Source organism: Sorghum bicolor, chromosome 8 (assembly GCF_000003195.3).
Source record: "Sorghum bicolor cultivar BTx623 chromosome 8, Sorghum_bicolor_NCBIv3, whole genome shotgun sequence".
NCBI lineage: Eukaryota > Viridiplantae > Streptophyta > Magnoliopsida > Poales > Poaceae > Sorghum > Sorghum bicolor.
In genome coordinates, this window is record NC_012877.2 from 145302 (window position 1) to 165776 (window position 20475).

The 20475-nt window shown below is 45.4% G+C and overlaps 3 protein-coding genes across 4 annotated transcripts; 2 read left to right on the forward strand and 1 right to left on the reverse strand.

The window, feature by feature from the left end:
• On the forward strand, nt 88-3749 carry LOC8055475 (signal recognition particle receptor subunit beta). The gene is made up of 6 exons (XM_002441612.2): nt 88-325; nt 1215-1297; nt 1676-1762; nt 1902-2050; nt 2377-2508; nt 2870-3749. Exons 1-6 carry the CDS (start codon nt 196-198, stop codon nt 3057-3059), a joined length of 771 nt encoding a protein of 256 aa, XP_002441657.1. The 5' UTR covers nt 88-195; the 3' UTR covers nt 3060-3749.
• LOC8055476 (dof zinc finger protein PBF) lies at nt 7612-11999 on the forward strand. Its single transcript, XM_021446543.1, has 3 exons — nt 7612-7819; nt 7988-8069; nt 10766-11999. Exons 2-3 carry the CDS (start codon nt 8013-8015, stop codon nt 11771-11773), a joined length of 1065 nt encoding a protein of 354 aa, XP_021302218.1. The 5' UTR covers nt 7612-7819; nt 7988-8012; the 3' UTR covers nt 11774-11999.
• On the reverse strand, nt 16334-20288 carry LOC8055477. Of its 2 annotated transcripts, XM_002442594.2 has the most exons (3): nt 20108-20288; nt 19779-20039; nt 16334-18224 (listed from the first exon to the last, which is right to left on the reverse strand). In XM_002442594.2, exon 3 carries the CDS (start codon nt 18151-18153, stop codon nt 16507-16509), a length of 1647 nt encoding a protein of 548 aa, XP_002442639.1. In that variant the 5' UTR covers nt 18154-18224; nt 19779-20039; nt 20108-20288; the 3' UTR covers nt 16334-16506. The 2 variants fall into 2 exon arrangements, with proteins under 2 accessions (XP_002442639.1, XP_021302166.1); XM_021446491.1 differs by having other exon boundaries at nt 19888-20288.

A 20475-nucleotide genomic window follows, 5' to 3' on the forward strand; every position in this document is an offset into this window, starting at 1 on the left:
CAAGATGGCCAAAGCCCAAAAATCCCGGGCCGGTCTGCCAAGCCCAAGCCCACGCCCACGCCCACTAGACAGCAACGGCCGGCCCACAACGACGACTCTCCTGCAGTGCCGCTGCATTCTCTCGCGAGTCCCCAAGCGACCGACCGACTCCCGCCGCCGCCCGCCGCCGTCGGCCTTCTCCAAGCAGAAGCAGCCATGGACGAGTGGGTTCGCCAAGCTGAGGTGTGGGTGCGCCAAGCCGAGAGCTGGATCCGGCAGCAGCCCCCGGAGCAGATCTATATCGCGGCCGTGGTGGTTGCCCTCACAATCCTGCTGCTTATCCTAGGTACGTGCGCTGCCGCTGCCAAACGACCATGTGTTCGGCAGGGGACTGCTTGGGGTGGGATCCCTGGAGAAACATTCTCGCCCGCCTGAAAGTGCTAGAGTTGTTATTGGTCAAGTTTTTTTGTTTGTTTGTTTGTCCTCGATTTAATTCATTCACTCACTGGAGAATAAACTAGTTCTGGATCTGGAATTGCATATTTAGCTCTAGTGTGCTGTCTGCTTCATATGTATGGGTAAAATGTGATCGACTCCATGCCCTGGATCATATGGGAGCTGATTTGGGCAGTGGAGGAAGAGGCCATAGTTTGATTAAATTATGCAACTACAGGAGAGCAAGCCACAGTTACCTAATTTATGCACGAGGGGAGAAACACTATCATTTATAGCTGTATAAATTAGCCAATCTGTGGAGTTTGCCAACATTTATTAGTTTTGCAAATTATAGGTGTGCCTAGAAAGGAAGAATGTAGTGGAAATTTTGAGCCTTGGTTCATTCAGAGACTCTCAGGTGTCATTGTGCCACAACTCACAAGTTCGAACATCTCAACTGAGTAGTTATGATGGAATGCTATCGATTCAATAATTGAAGATTAGGTCCATGGTTTTATTAACAATAGTTAGTGTGCATTGTAATTTTTTCCGGCTCTAAGATGATTTAGTATTTACTAGTTCTTCAACATGAGGTATCCGATGCGAAGAAGGGATTTACTTTTTGTTCAGAGACACCTTATGATCTAATATGCATGAGGTGTCATGTGTCGTGCTGTCCATATTATCTGCTTCCACCATGTTGCTTGTCAAGATCTCTGCTTTATCATACCACAATTCATTACGTACATTAGAGTGGTGAAAGATAAGCATTTACTTTGTCTGCCTTTCTATTTCCACAGCATCTTGTCTGAAATCCTCAAAGCTAAATACTATAGTGCTATCCGGACTTAGTGGCAGTGGCAAAACTACTATTTTCTACCAGGTAACTGCTGTTCTTTTTGTCTGTGGGGTGTAGGGCTTTACATGTGAAGGACAAGGTTGTAGTATCTAGTTTGCAAAATACTCTTGTCTGAACGTCATTTTGTGCATTAAATTCTATAGCAGGACATCTCTTTCTTATGTGGTTGGATTTTGTTTTTTACATATAGTGTAGTTGGTTTGGTTTGGTTTGACTATGCTCTTATCTGATTCTAGAAGCACTGCATTGCGATACCATTAAAAATTAGGATTATATATTTTTGTTGATTTTGTCTATTAGATCATTGGTATTTATATCAATACCATTGTAACAGGTAGGTGGGTTGGGTTGTACTATCTTTTATTTATCTGCTAATTGCCTAATTGTGTGTCTGCTTGTCAGCTTCGGGATGGATCATCACATCAAGGAACTGTGACTTCAATGGAAGAAAACAATGACACATTTGTACTACATTCGGAGCAAGAAAGGGTAAGAAACTTGTAGAATTAATTCTTTTTCAGACATATTAAGATAAAAATAAAATGGATAGCATAGTTTTTTTATGAAGAAACATGCATTTCTTGACTGCAACATTTTTGCTAAACCTTCTTCGTATTGCCGTGTTCAGAAAGGCAAAGTAAAACCTGTGCATGTTGTTGATGTCCCTGGCCATTCAAGGCTCAAGCCCAAGCTTGATGAAGTCCTGCCTAAAGCAGCTGGGGTTGTTTTCGTTGTTGATGCTCAAGATTTCTTGTCTAGCATGCAAGCTGCCGCAGAGTAATTTTTGTGACCTCTGTTTTAGTATTTATCAAATAACTTTGGTGTCTATATAATCTACTTTTATTTCCTTTTGTGCTGGATTGAAATTAGCAGTGTGATTAGGAGCTTTCTTCATATCCCAAGATTGCAGAAATTATTGTGCTCGATTAATTTCTTATTGTAGTTAACAATGTGTGACTAGCAGCTTTCTCCATATTCTCAACATTTCATAACAATCACTCTGTTTGATCATTTGTTAATGTTATTAAAATTGCAGAAAAATTACTCTGTTTGACCATTTGTTAATGCTGTTAACATTGCATAACAGTACCATCCTTTTGCAGGTACCTGTATGACATTCTGACAAAGGCAACTGTAGTGAAGAAAAAGGTTCCTGTGCTTATATTCTGCAACAAGACAGATAAAGTTACAGCCCACTCAAAGGAGTTCATAAAGAAACAATTGGAGAAAGAAATGTAAGGACAGCTCTCTCGTCCCAACATTTATGGTACTTGCATAATTAGAATTTGAATGACTCACCCAGTAGTCACTAAATGCTGTGATTATGGATCTTATTCCTAGATCTCATGTGCAACAGGAATGTATCCAATGACTTTTACATGATAATAATCTGCAAAGATATATAGAATTTATTTAGGTTGGGGAGTAGTAGTAGTTCTTGCATATCCCCTTTTCTTATCTCAAACAGGTCTATAACTCGTAGCCACCTTTAACTTTAAGCGAGCATGCAAAACATATGTACCAGTCTCCAACTGATGTGAAATATTAATAAATTCACAAGGTTTATAATGCCTGCTCTTCTTTCCCATGTTGTAGAAACAAGCTTCGGGAATCAAGGAATGCCATATCATCAGCTGACATCTCTGATGAAGTTCAGCTCGGGGTCCCTGGAGAGGTATTCAACTTCAGCCATTGCCAGAACAAGGTGGCTGTTGCTGAGGGTGCCGGTTCGACCGGTAATGTTTCAGCTGTTGAGCAATTCATCCGTGAACATGTGAAGGCGTAGATTGTTATTGTTCTCAGGGCTGCGAATGATTCACCTGATGAGGCAAGACATCCATTGCATAGACCTTCCATCTGACGATGTTTTGAGGCACAATCATATTCTGCACTGCTTCAGCTAACCCATGTTAGAGGCGTTACATGTTGATTGTTAATTAACGCCTGACAGTCATCGGGTATGAATAGAGGCAGTTAAGAACTCTCTGGCCATGGTGGTTTTGCTTGATAACATCGTTGATATTTCCCTGATTATTACCAGTCTCTGTTCTAAACTCTGGTGGTAGTTATAAGCAAAAGTCCAGATCTGATAAAAAAAAAACATTGGAGATGAATAGCACCTGTTAAGAAATGCCTCTATGTTCCCCACGGTTTTAGCTCCAAAAAAAAAGGAACTGTCTCTGTTTTCCGGAAGCAACTGTTTTATATGGTGAGACACTGTAGGAGAGGCCTCACCTCACCTTTCGGAAGCAGAACACGTAAGACAATTGAGTAGCTCATGGGGTAGTTTGAGAAATTGTATAGTTCATAACCCATATGGTTCTGCATCAACATTCTTTTCCAGTTTCATCTACAAAGAGTTCTGATATTCCATCCAGGATGTATTTGATTTGTAGCTGCAACTATTCTTGCCATGTATCTTTTGAGAATGGTCCATGGTAGGATCATGCATCAATATGAATTTCGGTTCCTCAAACTTCACTCTGCTTGCGAGCGAAGATGGACCAATACGTTTCTTTTCATCTTTTGTCAAATAAAAATAAAATATTCTTGTTGTATGAATCGGATGGGAGGGATCAGATTATCTCTAACTGTAATTCTGGTAACCATCGACATCGTTGCTTTACTTGCATTGGTCAAGAGTCAAGACTGATCCAAGAGCAAGACCATGCATCAAGTTGCTTGGTGGTTACATTCAAGTACTCCACCAATCATATATTCATACAAGCACTGTACAGATGATGTAATAGTTTGGAGGAGCTACGGAAGTACTACATATTGCTGGTGTACCATCTAACACCGGTGCTGGCCGGTCGAGGGCTGCGCCGCCCAATGCTATAGTTGGCCATACAGCTCGTGGGCTGGCACGGGCTGAGGCACCAGGCCGTGCCTGGGCTGCCACTGTGGCCCGTGCCACGGCTCAGGCACGGCCCAACGGCCCGGTGTTTAATGGTCCAGTAAAAAATATAGTTTTTTAATTCTATAAAAAAAAGAAAATATAGGTCTGTTGACCTATTCATCCATCCTGAGTGGCCTGTTAAAAAATATAGTCTGCTAATTCTAAAAAAAGAAAATATAGGCCTGCGGCCTGGCACGGCCTTGGCCCGTTGGCCCGCCGTGCCTTCGGGCTGGCCCGACGGCCCACGGGCCGTGCCTTGGGCCATACCCCCGGCACGAGGCACGATGATGGCACGGTGCGGCCCGGAGCAGACACGACACGCCGGGCCGCCGGGCCAGGCCGGCACGGCCCGATGGCCATCTATACCCAACGCTCTCCTGCCTACTGAACGCAAATAGGCACAAAGGACAAAACTCACCAACGTGTGTTGTGCCTGCGGTACACTGCCTTCCATCTTCACGTATCTACTGTCTTTTGATGCTGGTCTTATTCGCAATTCGGTGATCTAATCTAATGATTTTGTATCTTATCTGCTTGGTCAGTCATGGTGAATAAGGAGGCCGACTGCGGCTGCGACACCGTCTAGAATTAGCCGGGCGGGTAATGACATGGGATGACGCAGTGGACTTCGTGCTGACCGTCAAGCATACGTTTGATCGGGCAAAGAAATATTTGTGCTGAGCGTCAAGTACAGATCCATTCGTACTTTAAAGAAATATTCGCCGGATTAAACGTAGACTTAACGCTCAGCACAAAGTCGACTACGTCGTCACCCGCCCATGGCTAGTTCCAAATGGTGTCACAGCCGCGGACAGTCCCCTTATTCCCCATATGACCAAACAAACAGATCTGATGAAAAATTATTTGATCAGATTACCAGACCGGCGAAGAAGACCGGCGACGAAAGACAGTGGATATGTGAAGAAGCTACTCATGGGTTGCAAGCTGGGGATGTCGCCATGGGTATAGGAGCAGCCTGCTCCCTCCTCGTCCCCCTTCTCACACGCACCCTTCATGCTAGCTGTCTGTGCCTTGACTGGTTCACTTTGCACTCCCACACCAGCAGGGCTGCCACAACCGCATTTTAAGGACGGAGGGTGCAGAAAGCGACAACCTTGCCAACTAGCGTTCACCAGACGCGTAGTGATGAAGATGGAAAGTTGTACGTAGTACTGCCGTAGCTCCATCCACCGTACTACACACATGATGGTGTACTATGTACTACTCGATGAGGTAGAAGAGCGTGGGTAGGCTAAGTGCATTGACACTGATGTTAGATGGAGTACACCAGCAGTACGTAGTACTCCATCCACCGTGCTACACAGATGATGGTGTACTACATACTACTCGGTGAGGCGAGAGAGCGTGTCCGCGTGGGCAGGCCGGGTGCGCGAACACCAGCAGTACATAGTACTGTTGTAACTCCATCCACTGTACTACATAGATGATGGTGTACTACGTACTACTTGGTGAGGCGAGAGAGCGTGGCCGCGTGGGCAGGTCGGGCGTGCTGACACCGGTGTTAGATGTAGTACACCAGCAGTACGTAGTACTGTCGTAACTCCATCCACCGTACTACATAGATGATGGTGTACTACGTACTGCTCGGTGAGTGAGGATTCTTCCGATGAGCAGCTTCATCGCACATATATACAGAGGATCGAAGAATCACAAATTCTTGTAAAATTCTTACTTTTTCTTACAACCTTAATGAAAAATATGCTTACCACGCTCGAAAGAACCATGTGGTCCATGGGCTCTACACTTATGGAAACAAAAGTTCTATGGAAATTGTATCCACAGTTGCACCATGCAATGTCGGCATGCGGTGGATGGGCGTGGCCGCCCTAGTTGGAGCCTAGTGTATTTTCAGCAGAGGATCACTCATTGGCTAGCATTGGATCGTTGAAGTCCGACACGTGTCAGGCATCCATGCCATATATGTACGGCGTAGCTATAGATACAATATGCACAAATTTTTTTTCTACGCTTTATACTAGAACTGCAAATTCTGTGAGTCCATCCTTCCTGGCACCAAAAACAAATGATAGTGAAAAGCTTGGAGTGATTTCATCAATTTTATGATTTACTAGCTCAATTTTTCATAGTGTTTTTTTGATACGGATCTTTCATAGTGTTTAATACCGCTACATCTATCACTACTTGCATGGTTAAGCATGATAGGAATGCCTTTTTCTTTTTACTGTTCTTAGCAATCCAAAAAAAAAACATCGCCTTCTCTATCCCTTATCACCCTCAAGCCCTATCTTCCCAGCAGCCACAACCCTCTTCCTTCTTCGCCTGCATCCTTCTTCCTCTTATTTATGGCTGCTCTCTTGGATCTCACCTATTGGCTATTGCCAGTCAGCCATCGTCCGTCCCTCATCTCCTGACTCCTACCAACCTCACACCGGATGAGGGCTAGATGTCATATGGTGGCTTTGTGAGGTCCTCACAAGGGAGGAGCAATGGTAGGAAGCCCTTTTGCGCGCGGTAGCAATAGTACCAGTAAGAGGTGACCTACAATGGACACATGATGTCACACATCTATCTTCAAACAATGATATGCACGGCAAATCCAAAGTGGCGACATAGATTATACTTTAGTGCAAAAATACACTTAAATTAAAAAGTGCTATGTCTCCCCTGACTATCGTAGAACCACTAGAAATTGGCAACAGAGCGTCAGACGCCTCAAAATACCATGAGGCAACATAGTGCCAAGCTATGATAAACAATTCAGAATGGCCAGAAGGCGTGGAAGTATCGATCTAGAAGACCAGACACTTTTTTAAATCTTTTATCCTATAAGCTTGCTTTTCCAAATTCCAACCCCATCTGATGTTCTTCTCTCATCTCCATGGCATAAGAAGGCATCCTTGTTTGCCTATTGAGCCTAGGGCACATCAAAGAGCGCTTGTTCAAGTGGGACCGCTCTTGTGGGTGAGCATTTGATGGGTCTACTGAGTTTTGCCAAAACTAGCTTTTGTTTCTAAATCTGGCGAGCCGCGCGCGCAAAGGTGTGTTGTGTGTACGTGCTAGCTTGTGTGATGCCGTGTTGTAGATCATCGTAACTGATGTGACTGTCACCGCTGTTTGTTTTTTCAGGTAGGAAACAGCCATGCAAGGATGAGAAGCTTGTAGTTGAAGATGCATATATAAGTGCGAACAGTACTGCACCGTCGAGCTTGTCATGATTGTCAGACTCCGTTTCTGTTGTATGCGAACGGAAGAGAAGACCTGCAAGGCATCTCGGTGGCCGGCGACCATGCCATGCCATGCATGGCTCTCGATCATGTGTGCCATGCGTGATGCGTCGTCATCAGCTAGCAGACGCGCCGCGCGGTTGCTTTCACGGAAACCCGCCGCCGTTTCCACTGCATTTGCATTGTCTGCTAGCTCTGGCGGCCGTCTCTGCTGCATTCCCCAGCCCACTGTATCGTCCCTCATCATCACACCATCCATCTCTCACTCCCTTTCCTCCGATCCTCTCTATAACTAGACTAGAGAGGAGCGATAAGGCATCTCTCTCACAGCAACATCTCCCTTTAATTTCTCTCTCCACCCCGGCCGGCCCTGAGACAAGAAGGCCGCCGCCACAACATCCAGCGGCCGCCCTGATCCTTCTTGGTGTTTTGATATTGCAGGTTTGGTTGACAGATGTTTTGATTGATTGATTTCAAGAGATTTTAATTTGATGCATGAGTCTCTTTGCTTTTACCTGCTAGCCAGCTATAGGATCGATTCAGCTATGGGTTGTTCATATATGTATAAGTGCCTAATGTTCATGTGTATCTGTGCTATATTTGCAACAGATTAGCGGAAGGAAATTAAAGATCCATGGACATGAGCTCCAGCACCACTGCAGCAGCATCGGCTCCCCACAACCACCAGCAGGTATAACTTGGTGATCGCCTCCTTGCTCCCGATCCTCCCTTTCATGTTGTCTAATTCCTTTCCATCGATATGCAGTGAGCATATGATACAAGTTTGTTTCTTTCGATCTCTTGATTTCAAGTAGCTAGCAGCCTAGCTCCCTGAATGAAGGCGTACTGCGTACACATAGTGATATTGGGGGAAGTTATTTTAAGTGTTGGATAATTAACCTTCCAAATTAAATCAAAGTTTCCTAAACTTTTTTTATTATTTTGATTTATTTCAGCCTCTTGATTTGTTAGTTTATAAGCGTGCATCATTAATTACGTACAAAGTATCTGGAATAATTTATTTAAACAAAACAAAGTTGTCACTGAATTTTTGGGGTGATAGGCCGATCTGTACACCATGTATATATCTTCTTCTCTGAATTTGGCGACACTAATGAGATTAAGGTTCAGCGTTGGTGCTCACCATATATATATAGTCCGGTGAGCCTTGAGGGAAATCCTAAATATGGTGGCAGATTGGTACGTGGTGGAGGATGCGATAGGACGAAGCCTAGAAGGTGAATAACAGAAATAATAGGCACTGTTGGTGGGATGGAGGAGATTATGTCTGGTTGGCGCCGAATGCGATGCAGGTGAGACAGAACATCAGCATATCGAGCATGGGGCCTCAAGCATGCCAGGATGACACACCAATAACAATGGAGATGGTGCTCGATCCAAATAGATACCCGTGGTTTCTCTCTAGTCTAACTTAATGAACTAAATGAAAAATATAAAAGAAAGAATTTGTCTATTTAGTTTAATAAATTAGACTAGAAAAGAACCATGGATACCTTTTTTTTTTCTCGAGCGGGCAAATATAGCCCGTTTTTTCATTAAGAGGAAAGGGTACCCCACCCTTTACACACCCATCATCCAACCAACGCAGGTGAGCAGTATGTACTGGTGGTGTCTAATTACTTACGGAATTAGCTAGGTTTAAACGGGGTAGGAAATTAAAATGAGGTATTGGATCACACTGATTGGTGACTAATATTCAGGTGGTGGCCTTCCTAATGCCAAGTCGGTAGGTAATGGATATGGTCCCTATGAGGATGCGGCGGATCGGTCAAGACAAATTAATTTAGGAAAATGGGCCATCTTACATATCCCATGGATTGACCGTCATACCATTTAGTGGGATAGATAGAGAGGATGAGGCACATTGGTGACTGGTTTAATTTCTGTCGAAAGCAATGAAGGTGAGACAGACATTTGCATATCTAAGATGGGAGCTTAGGCGTGGTAGGTTGTCTCTCAGTATCCAACACGTACTAGTGAGCAAGCTAGGAATTGGCAGGTACTGTACGTACCAGTAGAGTGTGTCGCTCTGGGCGTTTGGTTAACTGAAACCGATCGGTTCTGTACTTTGATTATCCAACAAATTCGGTTCCAAGAGAAACAGGAACCGATTGGTTACTTAGAAATCGCGGAACCGAGGAATTTCAGTCTCGGATAATTCGGTTCGGTTTCGGTTCTAATCGACCGAAAATTTCAGAATACAGCTAAATCTTTAGCACTTACATTACAGGACGCAATCGATGTAGCCATTGTAGAAGTTCGGCTCCGGTGTGCTGGGTGCCTGGGCGTGCGGTTGGTTGCCAGCTACTGGCCATGTGCCCGTGCGTGGCTAGCGCCTGGCGGCTGTGGCGGGCTGGCGGCGCGGTGCAGGAAGGGCGAAGGGGGCAGCGCCGTAGCGGAGCCGGGGCCTGGGCGTCGCGGCGTGTCGGCGTCGCCGTGTTGGGGTTGGGGAGTCGCCGTGGGCCGTGGCGGTGCTAGAATGGCGAAGGGAGCAACACCGCACGCACACGGTCGCACGCGCACTCGGCCACTTGCGATCGCGGGGTGGTGTTGAGGGCCACTTGGCTGCCTGGGGGAGTTGGGGGTAACTTGGTAAGTGACTACTGAGTAGGGTTTGGGGTTCGGCAATTGGGCTGGGCTACTTCCTACTTGGGTTACCATAGACTTATAGTATCATGGGCTGAAATCTTTGGTTTTATAGGTTAACCGAGACCAGGAACCGAATTAACATGCTAAATTTGGTTCTTTAGAACCAGGAACTAAACAGGAACCAATTTTTCAGTTTTGGTTAATTCGGTTCGGTTTTTGGTTTTTTATGCCCAGGCTGAGTGTGTTAGGTATGGTAGTGATGGCCCCGTAGGTGACTGTAGGGAGGTGGAAAGGAGGAGGCGTGTTTAGTGTTAAAAGGGGTTGCAAATAGACTATTGGATTAAATTGATTGGCGTCCAAAGATTTTGGTGGCAGGTTTCATGGAATACATGAGTGGGCTAGAGATATATAGGTCCTATGGGATGAAGAGATCGGGAAAGACAAAATGGGATCTATAAAATACATATTTGGTTTTGATGTGTCATTACATATGTACTAGCACACAACACAATAATCTACCATAAAAAGTATGATTGTGGTTATCACACATCCCAGCCGTTATAGAAAATTGTCACTTTATTTCCTTCTAATTAAAAAAGTAATACACACAACATTCGATGGTTTTGAACAAGCTTGTGCTTCATGATATTTAATTTGTTAAATCAGAAAGTTGGGTGGCAAGTGTAATTCTATATCATTATTTCTCTTTACTTGTGGCATTAATAATGGCTCTTACACATGTTAATAATTTGTGTATCCACAATTTATTTGCTACAGGAGGCGATGGTGTCATCCCCCAATATTAAGGAGGAAGCTAGGAGCCCAAAACAGGCAGAGGCCACGCAACAACCAAGTGGCAGTGGGGAGCGTAAGCCACGGCCACAGCTAGCTGAGGCGCTCAGGTGCCCACGCTGCAACTCCAACAACACCAAATTTTGCTACTACAACAACTACAACACAATGCAACCACGCTACTTTTGCAAGGGCTGTCGCCGGTATTGGACACATGGCGGCACCCTCCGCAATGTCCCAGTTGGCGGTGGGTGCCGCAAGAACAAGCGTGCCTCTAGATCTGTCTCAGGCTCTGGTTCCTCTTCGTCCTCGGCTGCCTATGCACCATTATCCCCCGACACCAACACCAGCTCTAGTAAGATGAGCATCAACACACAACCGATGATGGTGCCTAACATGATGATGCCCACCCCAACAATGACAGGCTTATTCCCCAATGTGCTCCCGACACTTATGTCGACAGGTGGAGGCAGCCACTTCAACTTCACCATGGACAACCAACATGCCTCCATGCCCTTCACACCAATGCCACTATCCAACCAGGCATCCGTGCCCATGCTGGCCGCGGGAGGGAGTGGGACAATGCCATCTTTCCTAGAGATGCTGAGAAGAGGGCTTCTTCATGGTAGCAGTAGCTACGATGCAGGTCTCGTGATGAGTGGCGGCAACAATGAAATGGACATGTCATTCCCACTGCCAGCATATGGTGCAATGCATGGGCATGGATTGAGTGGCTCAACCACTGATGATGCCAGGCAGCTGGTGGGGACTCAGCAGGGAATGAATACTGATAGTGGTTTTGCAGGATCAACTAGAGTGCAGGAGGAGGAGGAAGAGAAGGGGGATAACAAAGCCATGGTTAAAAGCAGCAATAACAACAATGGTGGGTCATTGTTGGACCGCTACTGGACCAAGCCCAACAACAACAACAACAACAACAACAACAACAACAACAACAACAACAACAACAACAACAAGGGGCAGCAGGGGTAGTGTGCCAAGCTGTGGAAGTGTTGCTACTGCAAACAATTTAAATGGGTACTAGTACCAGTGAAGTTAGGAGAGTCTAGTAGCCTAGGACGCATGCATTTTTTTAATTTAGTTTTGGTTATGATGGCAAGTCATCATGAACCACCTTTTTTGTTCATTTGCATGCTTTGATGAGTTGCAGTAATCTATATATCATTGGACAATTAATAATCATTTATTTGGACCATCAGTTCAAGTGGATATTTTCCTAACTAGTCTATAGCTTTTTAAAGTTTAGTACTTAATTTGGATCGATGAAGCAGGCTATTTAACATGCATTTGGTAGCTAGAACCCTACCTATGTACTATTGGTAATAACAATTTGTTGATGCTGATGTCTATCTTTATTCTTTTTATTTCAGCTTTCAACAAGACAAATTAACAACCCTTGGTATACCTGAGTAAATGCATGGACCTCTTACTGTCTTACATAAATATGTGCATGGTACATAACTACTGCTATTTGCTTCATATATACTAGTCTATATATGGCAGACACAAGTTATGCATGTATATATAATATATGGCACACACAATTTATGCATGTTCCACAAGGTGGCATTTGTACTTCTTAAGGCACCTTGGTTGTAAGATCCGATAGATCAACTTGGGGCATGTATCTATATAAAGAGGATCCACATGCTATATGATTAATCAATAACAATATAGATATAGTATTGGAAATTAACTAAAAGAATAAAAGAATGCGCTACTAGCTAGGAAAGTTGTAAGTTGAGTACGTAGCAGTGGCGCGCATGACTTAGCTTCACAAGAGAATACAATACACTAGCAAGTGTCATGGCCATAAGGTGCTTCACAAGAGAATACAATACACTAGCAAGTGTCATGGCCATAAGGTGCTTCACAAGAGAATACAAGACCCAGTCCGGCAGTGTGAGGAGGAAATAAAAAAGAAAACCCTCGCCTTTTGCTCTCTGATGCTGGCCGCCGGCGACGACCAAAATCCGGCGCGGTGCCGGTGCCGGTGCTGGTGCCGGCCAAGCCTTCCTCGGCTTCTCTTCCTCTACCAATATAATGCCTTCTCGTCCTCTCCGGCCCTCTTCCTCAGTAGCGTGGCCGATCTTCTATCCGGATCTTGTGCAAGAGGAGACGCGTGCAGTGGTGATCACCGACGGCGATGACGATGATGGCCAGGTGCCGCTGGATCGCCCTGATCGATGATGATCGACGCGCGGCCTCATGCATGTATGTACGCTCGGTGGCGAAGCTAGAGCAAATTAGAGGGTGGTGCACTTGCTTTGTGGATGCATAGACTTGTGCTATACGTGGTGCATATATGGTAAAATTTTAGAAAAAAACACTGTTTTACCAAATTTTGAGTGGTGCATTTGCACCCACTAGCTACAAGCTAGCTTCGCCCCTGCGTACGCTGATGATATATATGCATGGATGGCCAAGCAGCGAGCAGTGGTCCAAGATGAAGAAGCAGCACAGCAGCAAGGGCGCCAGCGCACGAATTGAAGGTGCATGGCCGCGTGAACGTACATACATGTTGTACCTTCGAGCCTGCTCTGCTCATCTATCTCATCTTCCACCAGGCCGGCCCGGCCGATCGAATGAACACGCAGCAGCTGCACAACACCGACAGAGATGCAGTGGTGCATGGTGCGCGTGTGTTAATTCCGGCCAGCGTCTTCCAGCGAGCGCCGCCGAGTATCCTTCCACCACGAGCAGCGTTCGGTGAGTATTTTTTAAGTAAAAACCACTCCCGCGACTTTCTCCAAATTTTTCATCGGCGCAATACAAAATATGCACTTCATTTTCTCAAAAGCACAATAGAACCCAAACTCCTCTCTCTACCCTTCAAACTCCACCCCATTCTCCAAGTGTGCCAACACCACCATGTGTGTACCAACAAGGCTAAGTGTGTTAGCATTTTCACAATCATTTTCTCAAAGGAGTTAAGTTAACTCACTAGGTTCTAAATGCATGCACATGAACAATGACACCTAGTGGCACTCGATAACCGCTTAGCCAAAGAATTCTCCTCTTTATAGTACGGTTATCTATTATAAATGTAATCACACCCTCTATGGTGTCTTGATCACTAAAACTAAAACCCTAAGCAATATCTTTGCCTTGATCTCCATAGGTTTTTTTTTCTCTTTCTTCTTTTCCAAGTTGAGCACTTGATCATCTTGTGGTCATCACCATTATCACCATGATCATCTCTTGCTCCATCACTTGGCATATACCAACATTATTAAGTCTACACACTTAGTATAGAGATTAGTACTAGAGTTTCATCAATTATCCAAAATCAAACTAGAGCTTTAACCAATGCTCGCCCCGCCCCACACATCCTCTTGTGCCTGTGCCCGACTGCTCCTCCCCTGCCCTCTACTGCCAGCCACTGTCCTGCCACCACCATCTTTTCTAACTCGGGCGAGCACGGCCATGACTCCCCTGCCCTGACATGGCGATGTTGATAGCCTAGTTTGATTTTAGATAATTGATGAAACCTAAGTGGACTAACCTCTTGCTCTAAGTGATATATGAGATAGGTTAGTTCACACAATGAAACCGGAGTGGACTAACCTCTTACTCTAAGTGATATATGAGATAGGTTAGTTCACACCAAGGAATAGAGCAAAACGATCATGGTGATGGTGATGGCCTAAGTGATGGATGAAGTGCTCCAACTTGAAAAAGAAGAAAGAAAAACAAGAGCTCAAGGCAAAGGTATATTTGATAGGGTCATTTTGTTTTGTCGGTCAAGACCCAATAGAGTGCGTGATCAGCAGGATAGATAACCGTACTATAAAAAGGAAAAAAATCTTTAATTGTAATGGTTATCTAGTGCCACTAAGTGTGAGTCTCATTTGCATATGTTTTGCGCTTAGTGACATGGTAAGACACATGAGAAAACCTTGAAAATTTATTTATGAAAATGCTAACTTAAGTGCTAAAATATTTTGGTACTTTGTGGGAGAGTTAGCACCTTAAAAAGGGTTAAAAAGTTAAAAAGGAGTCTTTTCTCGCACCCAAACAGAGAGGGACCGACCAGATATTTTTGCTGCCCTAGCCGGATATTCCAGCGAGTGTTTGTGTACACTGAGAATCTTTTTTTTTACGAAACTGGAGGAGCTTGAAAGCCCCTACATGATTTTATTTGAAAGAAAACTCAAGTTTTACAAGCGGAACAACCAGAAGCAAAGGCTCAAGAAACAAAAAAAAAGAGAAGAAGAAGATGAAGAAAGAAAGACAGATTACAATAGATTCTGAATCCATAAATCAAACGCTACAGTGTGCTTAGTCTTGACCCTTAAGGCAAGAATTTTCAGTTCCGAAGCAAAAACTGCTTTTGCTCTTGTGACATTGGGAAATCCCTTTGAAGATACAAACATTTCTTACTGTCCAGATTGCCCAGCACATCAAAATTACCATCATCATAAAGAAATTTTGATTACCTTGCTCCCTAATCTGTTCCACTGCTTGAAAAATGCCCATCTGATTATGGATGTCGATCCCTATTGAATCCCAACACTGAGTCGTGAATTGACAGACTAGGGTAGGATATTTTCTTGGCTCTAGCTGAGTATTCTAGTTGAGCTCAGATCTACTCGCCCTAACGGTCTTGTGTGTGGGCTGAGGGGATTTAGGGGTGGAAAAGCCCCCTTTCTTCCTATCTCTTGCTCATTCTTCATCTCCATTGTTCATTTGAGTTCCCCAGAGCAAGAACAAGCTCTCTCCTCTCTCAACTCTCTCACTCCCAAAGATTTGTGCTCTATTCAAGTGAGAGATTGAGTTCTAGTGTTGATCTTGAGAGCTTCAAGAGCATCTCCTCCCTCTTTCTCCCCCTCCAAGCTTTGTGCTCATTCATGAGAGGATTTGGGGGGGGACCCTAGGTGCATTTGGGATTGTATACTCTTTGGAACTAGGTGGTGATTGCAATTGTGAATTTCTTGTTACTCTTAGTGATTGGCGTCACCTAGATGGTTGGTGGATTTGTGATTGGTGAGGAGATTTGGTGATTATGTCTGCTCCCAATCAAGGATTGCATTTGTGGGAGGTTCATGACATTTTTCCTGACAGAGAGCCAAAAGGTACTTTAGTGGATTACTCGTAGCTTGTGTGATCCTTATTTTGTTCCATCATTACCGTTATTTTTTTTTTAAAAAAAAGTCTCTCTAAGGCTTGCTTTCAGTTGATTTAGATTGTCTTGAACTCCATGCTTTGTCAATGAAAACTGTAAAACAAATTATATTTATATTTATTTTGTACTCTATTGAATTTGAGCTTTATCTCATGTTTTTTGTTGCATTTTCATTTTTCCTTGGAATGAATTAATTTAATTATTTCAATGGTACTCCCATAGTCCCATCCATTAGCTAGGAATATGATGATTGGTGCATGTAGATTGAGTTGGCAGTTGAGCTGTTAAAACCTGTATACACATTGAGTTACTTTGAAGACTGAGCAAGAATGACTTCTTCCATAATACATTTTTGATTTGGCGTTGCTTGCTCCAACAGATTGCACTGATTGGGATGTATGTTGACATTATTGAAATGACAACTGATGTTGAGAGAACCAAATTGAAGTTATATTATGTCACATAAATACTGGAGGTGCAGAGAGGCAACTCATTCTGCTGCCACATTTGTACTGTATACATGTACATGGGTAAAAATGAAACTACTCACAAGTCCCAAAACCCAAGTTACTACTGCTGCTTATGTACGTGTAGCTGACAGTGACGACGGGGGAATGGTGACGCCGTCGTCGTTTAGATGAGGTGAAGGTGAAGCGAAGACACCTGCAAACCTGAGGGGCTCCTGCATCGTCGATAGCTCTTCCTGCAGAGTTGGATGGTGCCGGGGGTGATGCATCGGCATCGGCATCGGCTGCTGCTTGTCTTCCAACACCACCTCGTAGGCATCGGCGGTGCGGACTTCCTGAGCCAGGGAGCACGAGTAGCAGCAGAGCCACTGCATGCAGTCTGTGAGGTCCGGCTTGCCGCAGCAGGCTCGGTTCTCGGGGAGGCCGAACCTCCTGCGCATCTGGATCCTCCAGAATCCGCCGTAGAGCAGGCCGAACACGCAGAGGAAGACGCCGGCCAGCCCCAGCGCGTCCCTCACGGCCTCGTCGTCCACGCTGATGGCCGCCAGGTCGAAGATGAAGAATGGCGCCAGGCACAAGAGCACGAAGGTGGCGACATGGACGTACATGTTGCCCAAGCCGAGCCTGCTCATGTTCCACCCGAACACGCAGCAGCTGCAGAACACCGACAGGTACGCCAGCGACATGTCCTCCCACATATCCCCCAACAGCCCGCCGACCCACTGCGGCGACGACGGCGAGCTGCCGCTGCCATGGCCTTGTCGTGGCACCAACGTGTACCTCCTCTCCGTCTCGGGCGTTTTCCGCTGGAGCTGTGACTCTTCGTCGTCTGCCTCTGGTTGTGCCGCCTCGTAGTCTTTGCCAAGAGGGCTGAGGTTGTTGTACAGCCCGGCGACAGCCGGCGCGCAGATGGCAACCGATATGGTGAGGGCAACTCCGATCACCGGACGCTGTGGTCTTCGGTAACCAAGATTCAGGCCACACAGCGCGTACTGAGCAAAGCAGTTCAAGTGGAGGAGCAGGATGACAACCATCATATGCTTTCTCTCGTTGGGCTTGCAGGTTCCATCCTTGCAGTATACTTGCCGGAGCTGATGCATGTCGCCGGCTCTCCACCGGCACAGCAGGGCGAGGTGGTAGAACCTCCTCGGGTGCTGGTAGAGGCACATGAGGGTGAAGAGCGCGTTCAGGATCTGGTTGTTCACCTCGAACCACGTGTCTCGCTGCGGCTTGCTTGGCAGCACGCGGTTCAGCATCCCGGTCATGACCATGAAGAGGATGGCACCTGAGACACCGACGGCGAGGATCCAGACAGACAGCGCCATGTTCATGGGGTTCCGAATCCATTCCTTGGACTTGTCCCACAGAGAGCCCCAGTCGATCTTCTTCACGAAGGGCACCGTGAAACGTCGACTTGAAGAAGAAGAAGAAGATGATGGTCTCTGAGTCTGGGATGATGCTATCGACGACGAGCGGAAAGAGGAGCCATTATTTCTGTGCCCATCTCCAAGCATTTGTCGAGTAGAGGAAGAGGAAGCTGGTGAGGTGGACTGCCAATCGGACTCGGATGGTGCATCAGCATCATAGTAATACTTGTATGAATCAGAGGCTGAACTTCGCAGGGGATTGTGCCCATTTCCATTGTGACAACTGACATTACTGGGTTTCTCCGGTAATCCTGTTGCATGCTGTTGGCGTGTGTGATCAACAATGTCACCAAGTTTGTGTGTCGGATCATCAGCGCCACCCAAAACAACCATCTTGTACCAACTAATTGATGAGGAGAAGCTCTAATGAATGGAAGCAGCAGCTGCTCATAGCCTCAGTCAATCTACAAGTAAAACGCCAAATAATGAATAGTCAGTGCCAGCACAATAATAGAGTACAGGAAATCACTACTATACTACTAGGTAACTTGTCAATTCGTAGATTTGGTCTGAGTCGAGTTTTGTGAACTGAAATGGCTAGTATTGCATTCTGATGTTAGAAGACGTTCACTTGGTAATTCTCTGTCATGTGGTGTGTGGTGTTACTGCATAATCGAGGGTTAACACAATTGAATTAATAGCTGAAGGATGGCACATAGGAAAGAACCTTCCGTTTGAATTTGTGGTGGATGGACAAATTTTGCACAAGAAAAAGAAACAAGACCAATTCTGCTCAGAGGGAGGGGTTGCTTGATTGATGAACATATATATAGTAGACTGAATTAAGTGCATGGATTCCATTCAGCAGTTCAGTTTAATGCTAACACAAGAACTATGATGTTACTTTTCAAGGTAATATCGAGTATTCAGGAAGAAAATGAAAGGCTAGATACATAGTACATAAACAGATTTATTTATCAGAGAAGAAGAAGCAAGCTTAGGGCTTAGGACTGCACTGTCGCTCAAATGTTCAGCATTGGTCTGCAGAACTCGTTGGTGCCAAGGCTCACTGCGAGGGCAACATCTCAATTGCATCTTGTACAGCAGCTTCTGGGAGGAGTACACCTGGACGACTCGACAGACAAGAGAATCTCGGTCTTCAGCAAGGGGGAGGTTGGCCTTGACACCGGCGCCCTACAAATCCAGGGGGCAACGCAATGATCTCGGGGCCAATTTTGTCTGGAATAACTCTGCTCCACCGCGGGTGCAATTGTTCATGTGGCTTCTAGTCCAGGGAAGGATTCAAAGCAGGTCCCTACTCCTCAAAAAACATATTGTGCAAGACTCAATCTGTCAGGTGTGCAATGTGAGCGAAGAAACCCCGGAGCATATCATTGGTGGCTGTGCAATCGCTGTAAGTTTCTGGGCTCGCTTGAACCTCAACTGTATGATAGAAATCCAGCTTCAAAACCTCCAATCGGTTACTCCACCTCCTGGTTTTCCCGTTGACGAATTCTCGGCCTTCCTAGCGCTCGCGTGCTGGGAAATTTGGAAAGTCCGAAATGCCAAGGTTTTCAGGCAAGAAAGCATCTCAGCGGTACAACTTCTCAACCGTTGCAAATCCTCTGCCCAGCTTTGGAGCCACAGATTCTCAGCTAAGAAAAGACACATTCCCCAGTCTTGGTGCAGCTATTTTGAAATGGCTAGTTCAGGCCAAGGTTAAATAGATTGTATAGTTTGTTTTGGGTTGTGTGGCGCTGTGGTTTCCACAAACACCAACCCCACCCCCCAGGTGATCTGTAATCTGAAAACGTGTATTACTCCACGGGCCGTTTTTGGAGCCAATAAAAATAAATTCAGGTGGGGAACGCCTCCCCCCCCGTTGCTTGTCAAAAAAAAAAAAATTAAGACAAGTACTCCAGCTAGGAAGGATAAACTGAAGGATAGTAGTTATTACTGCAAAACAATAAATCAGGAGGGCTAATTTTTGAAGGTTAGGAAATATTTTGGTCCCCTACCTGATGGAAGGGATTTGGGATGGACGGAGCTGAGCACGCCGGGAGCCAAGGAGGAGGAGATGGTCGTCGATGGATGGATGGACGGATTGAGCAGAGCAGGCACCTTTACCTGCAGGTGGTGCAGCAGCAGGAGAATCCAGTCCAAATCCGAATCGACGGAGACGCAGGGAGGAAAGGGTGCTCTGGAGCTGGATCGCCTTGGCCTCCATCCAATTGGAATTGTAACCGGAATTTGGAAGGCAGGCGGCCGGCCGGAGTTTCCTGAGAGAGATGCATGATGGCTAAACAATTGGGCAAACAAGAAAGGTTGCTTTGCTTGGACACCTCACCTTCACCTTCACTTGCGTCGACAAGTTCAAGGTCAATCTTGGCTGGCCTGCGCCTTCTCTTTAGTCGACCTCGTCCACCTCGCGTTGTGGGTTTGGCTTTTTCAAACAAGACCAGCAGCCAGCGGCTTTTTAAAATGGCCTTGCCTTTCCCCCTTGCCTTGCGTCCTACAAGTCGGGTTTGTAAAAAAACAACAACAAAAAGAAAAGCTTACTATGATCAAAAGATATTTTTTTCACTATAGTGCCCTAGTGCTAGTACATTTATTATTATTATTATTAAATTAACAAAGCTCAGAAGGAAGAATATCATGGAAATTCACTCCAATTCATCATTATTTATTCCCCTTGTTATTCATTTTCTCCAACAT

Excerpts from the sequence above, each read along its gene's own strand:
- LOC8055475 (XM_002441612.2), top strand. The coding sequence starts at position 196 with ATGGACGAGTGGGTTCGCCAAGCTGAGGTGTGGGTGCGCCAAGCCGAG. Across the intron at positions 1,763-1,901 it reads TACATTCGGAGCAAGAAAGG|AAAGGCAAAGTAAAACCTGT; the intron begins GTAAGAAACTTG and ends TGCCGTGTTCAG. Across the intron at positions 2,509-2,869 it reads AAACAATTGGAGAAAGAAAT|AAACAAGCTTCGGGAATCAA; the intron begins GTAAGGACAGCT and ends CCCATGTTGTAG.
- LOC8055476 (XM_021446543.1), top strand. The coding sequence starts at position 8,013 with ATGGACATGAGCTCCAGCACCACTGCAGCAGCATCGGCTCCCCACAAC. Across the intron at positions 8,070-10,765 it reads CTCCCCACAACCACCAGCAG|GAGGCGATGGTGTCATCCCC; the intron begins GTATAACTTGGT and ends TATTTGCTACAG.
- LOC8055477 (XM_002442594.2), bottom strand. The coding sequence starts at position 18,153 with ATGGTTGTTTTGGGTGGCGCTGATGATCCGACACACAAACTTGGTGAC.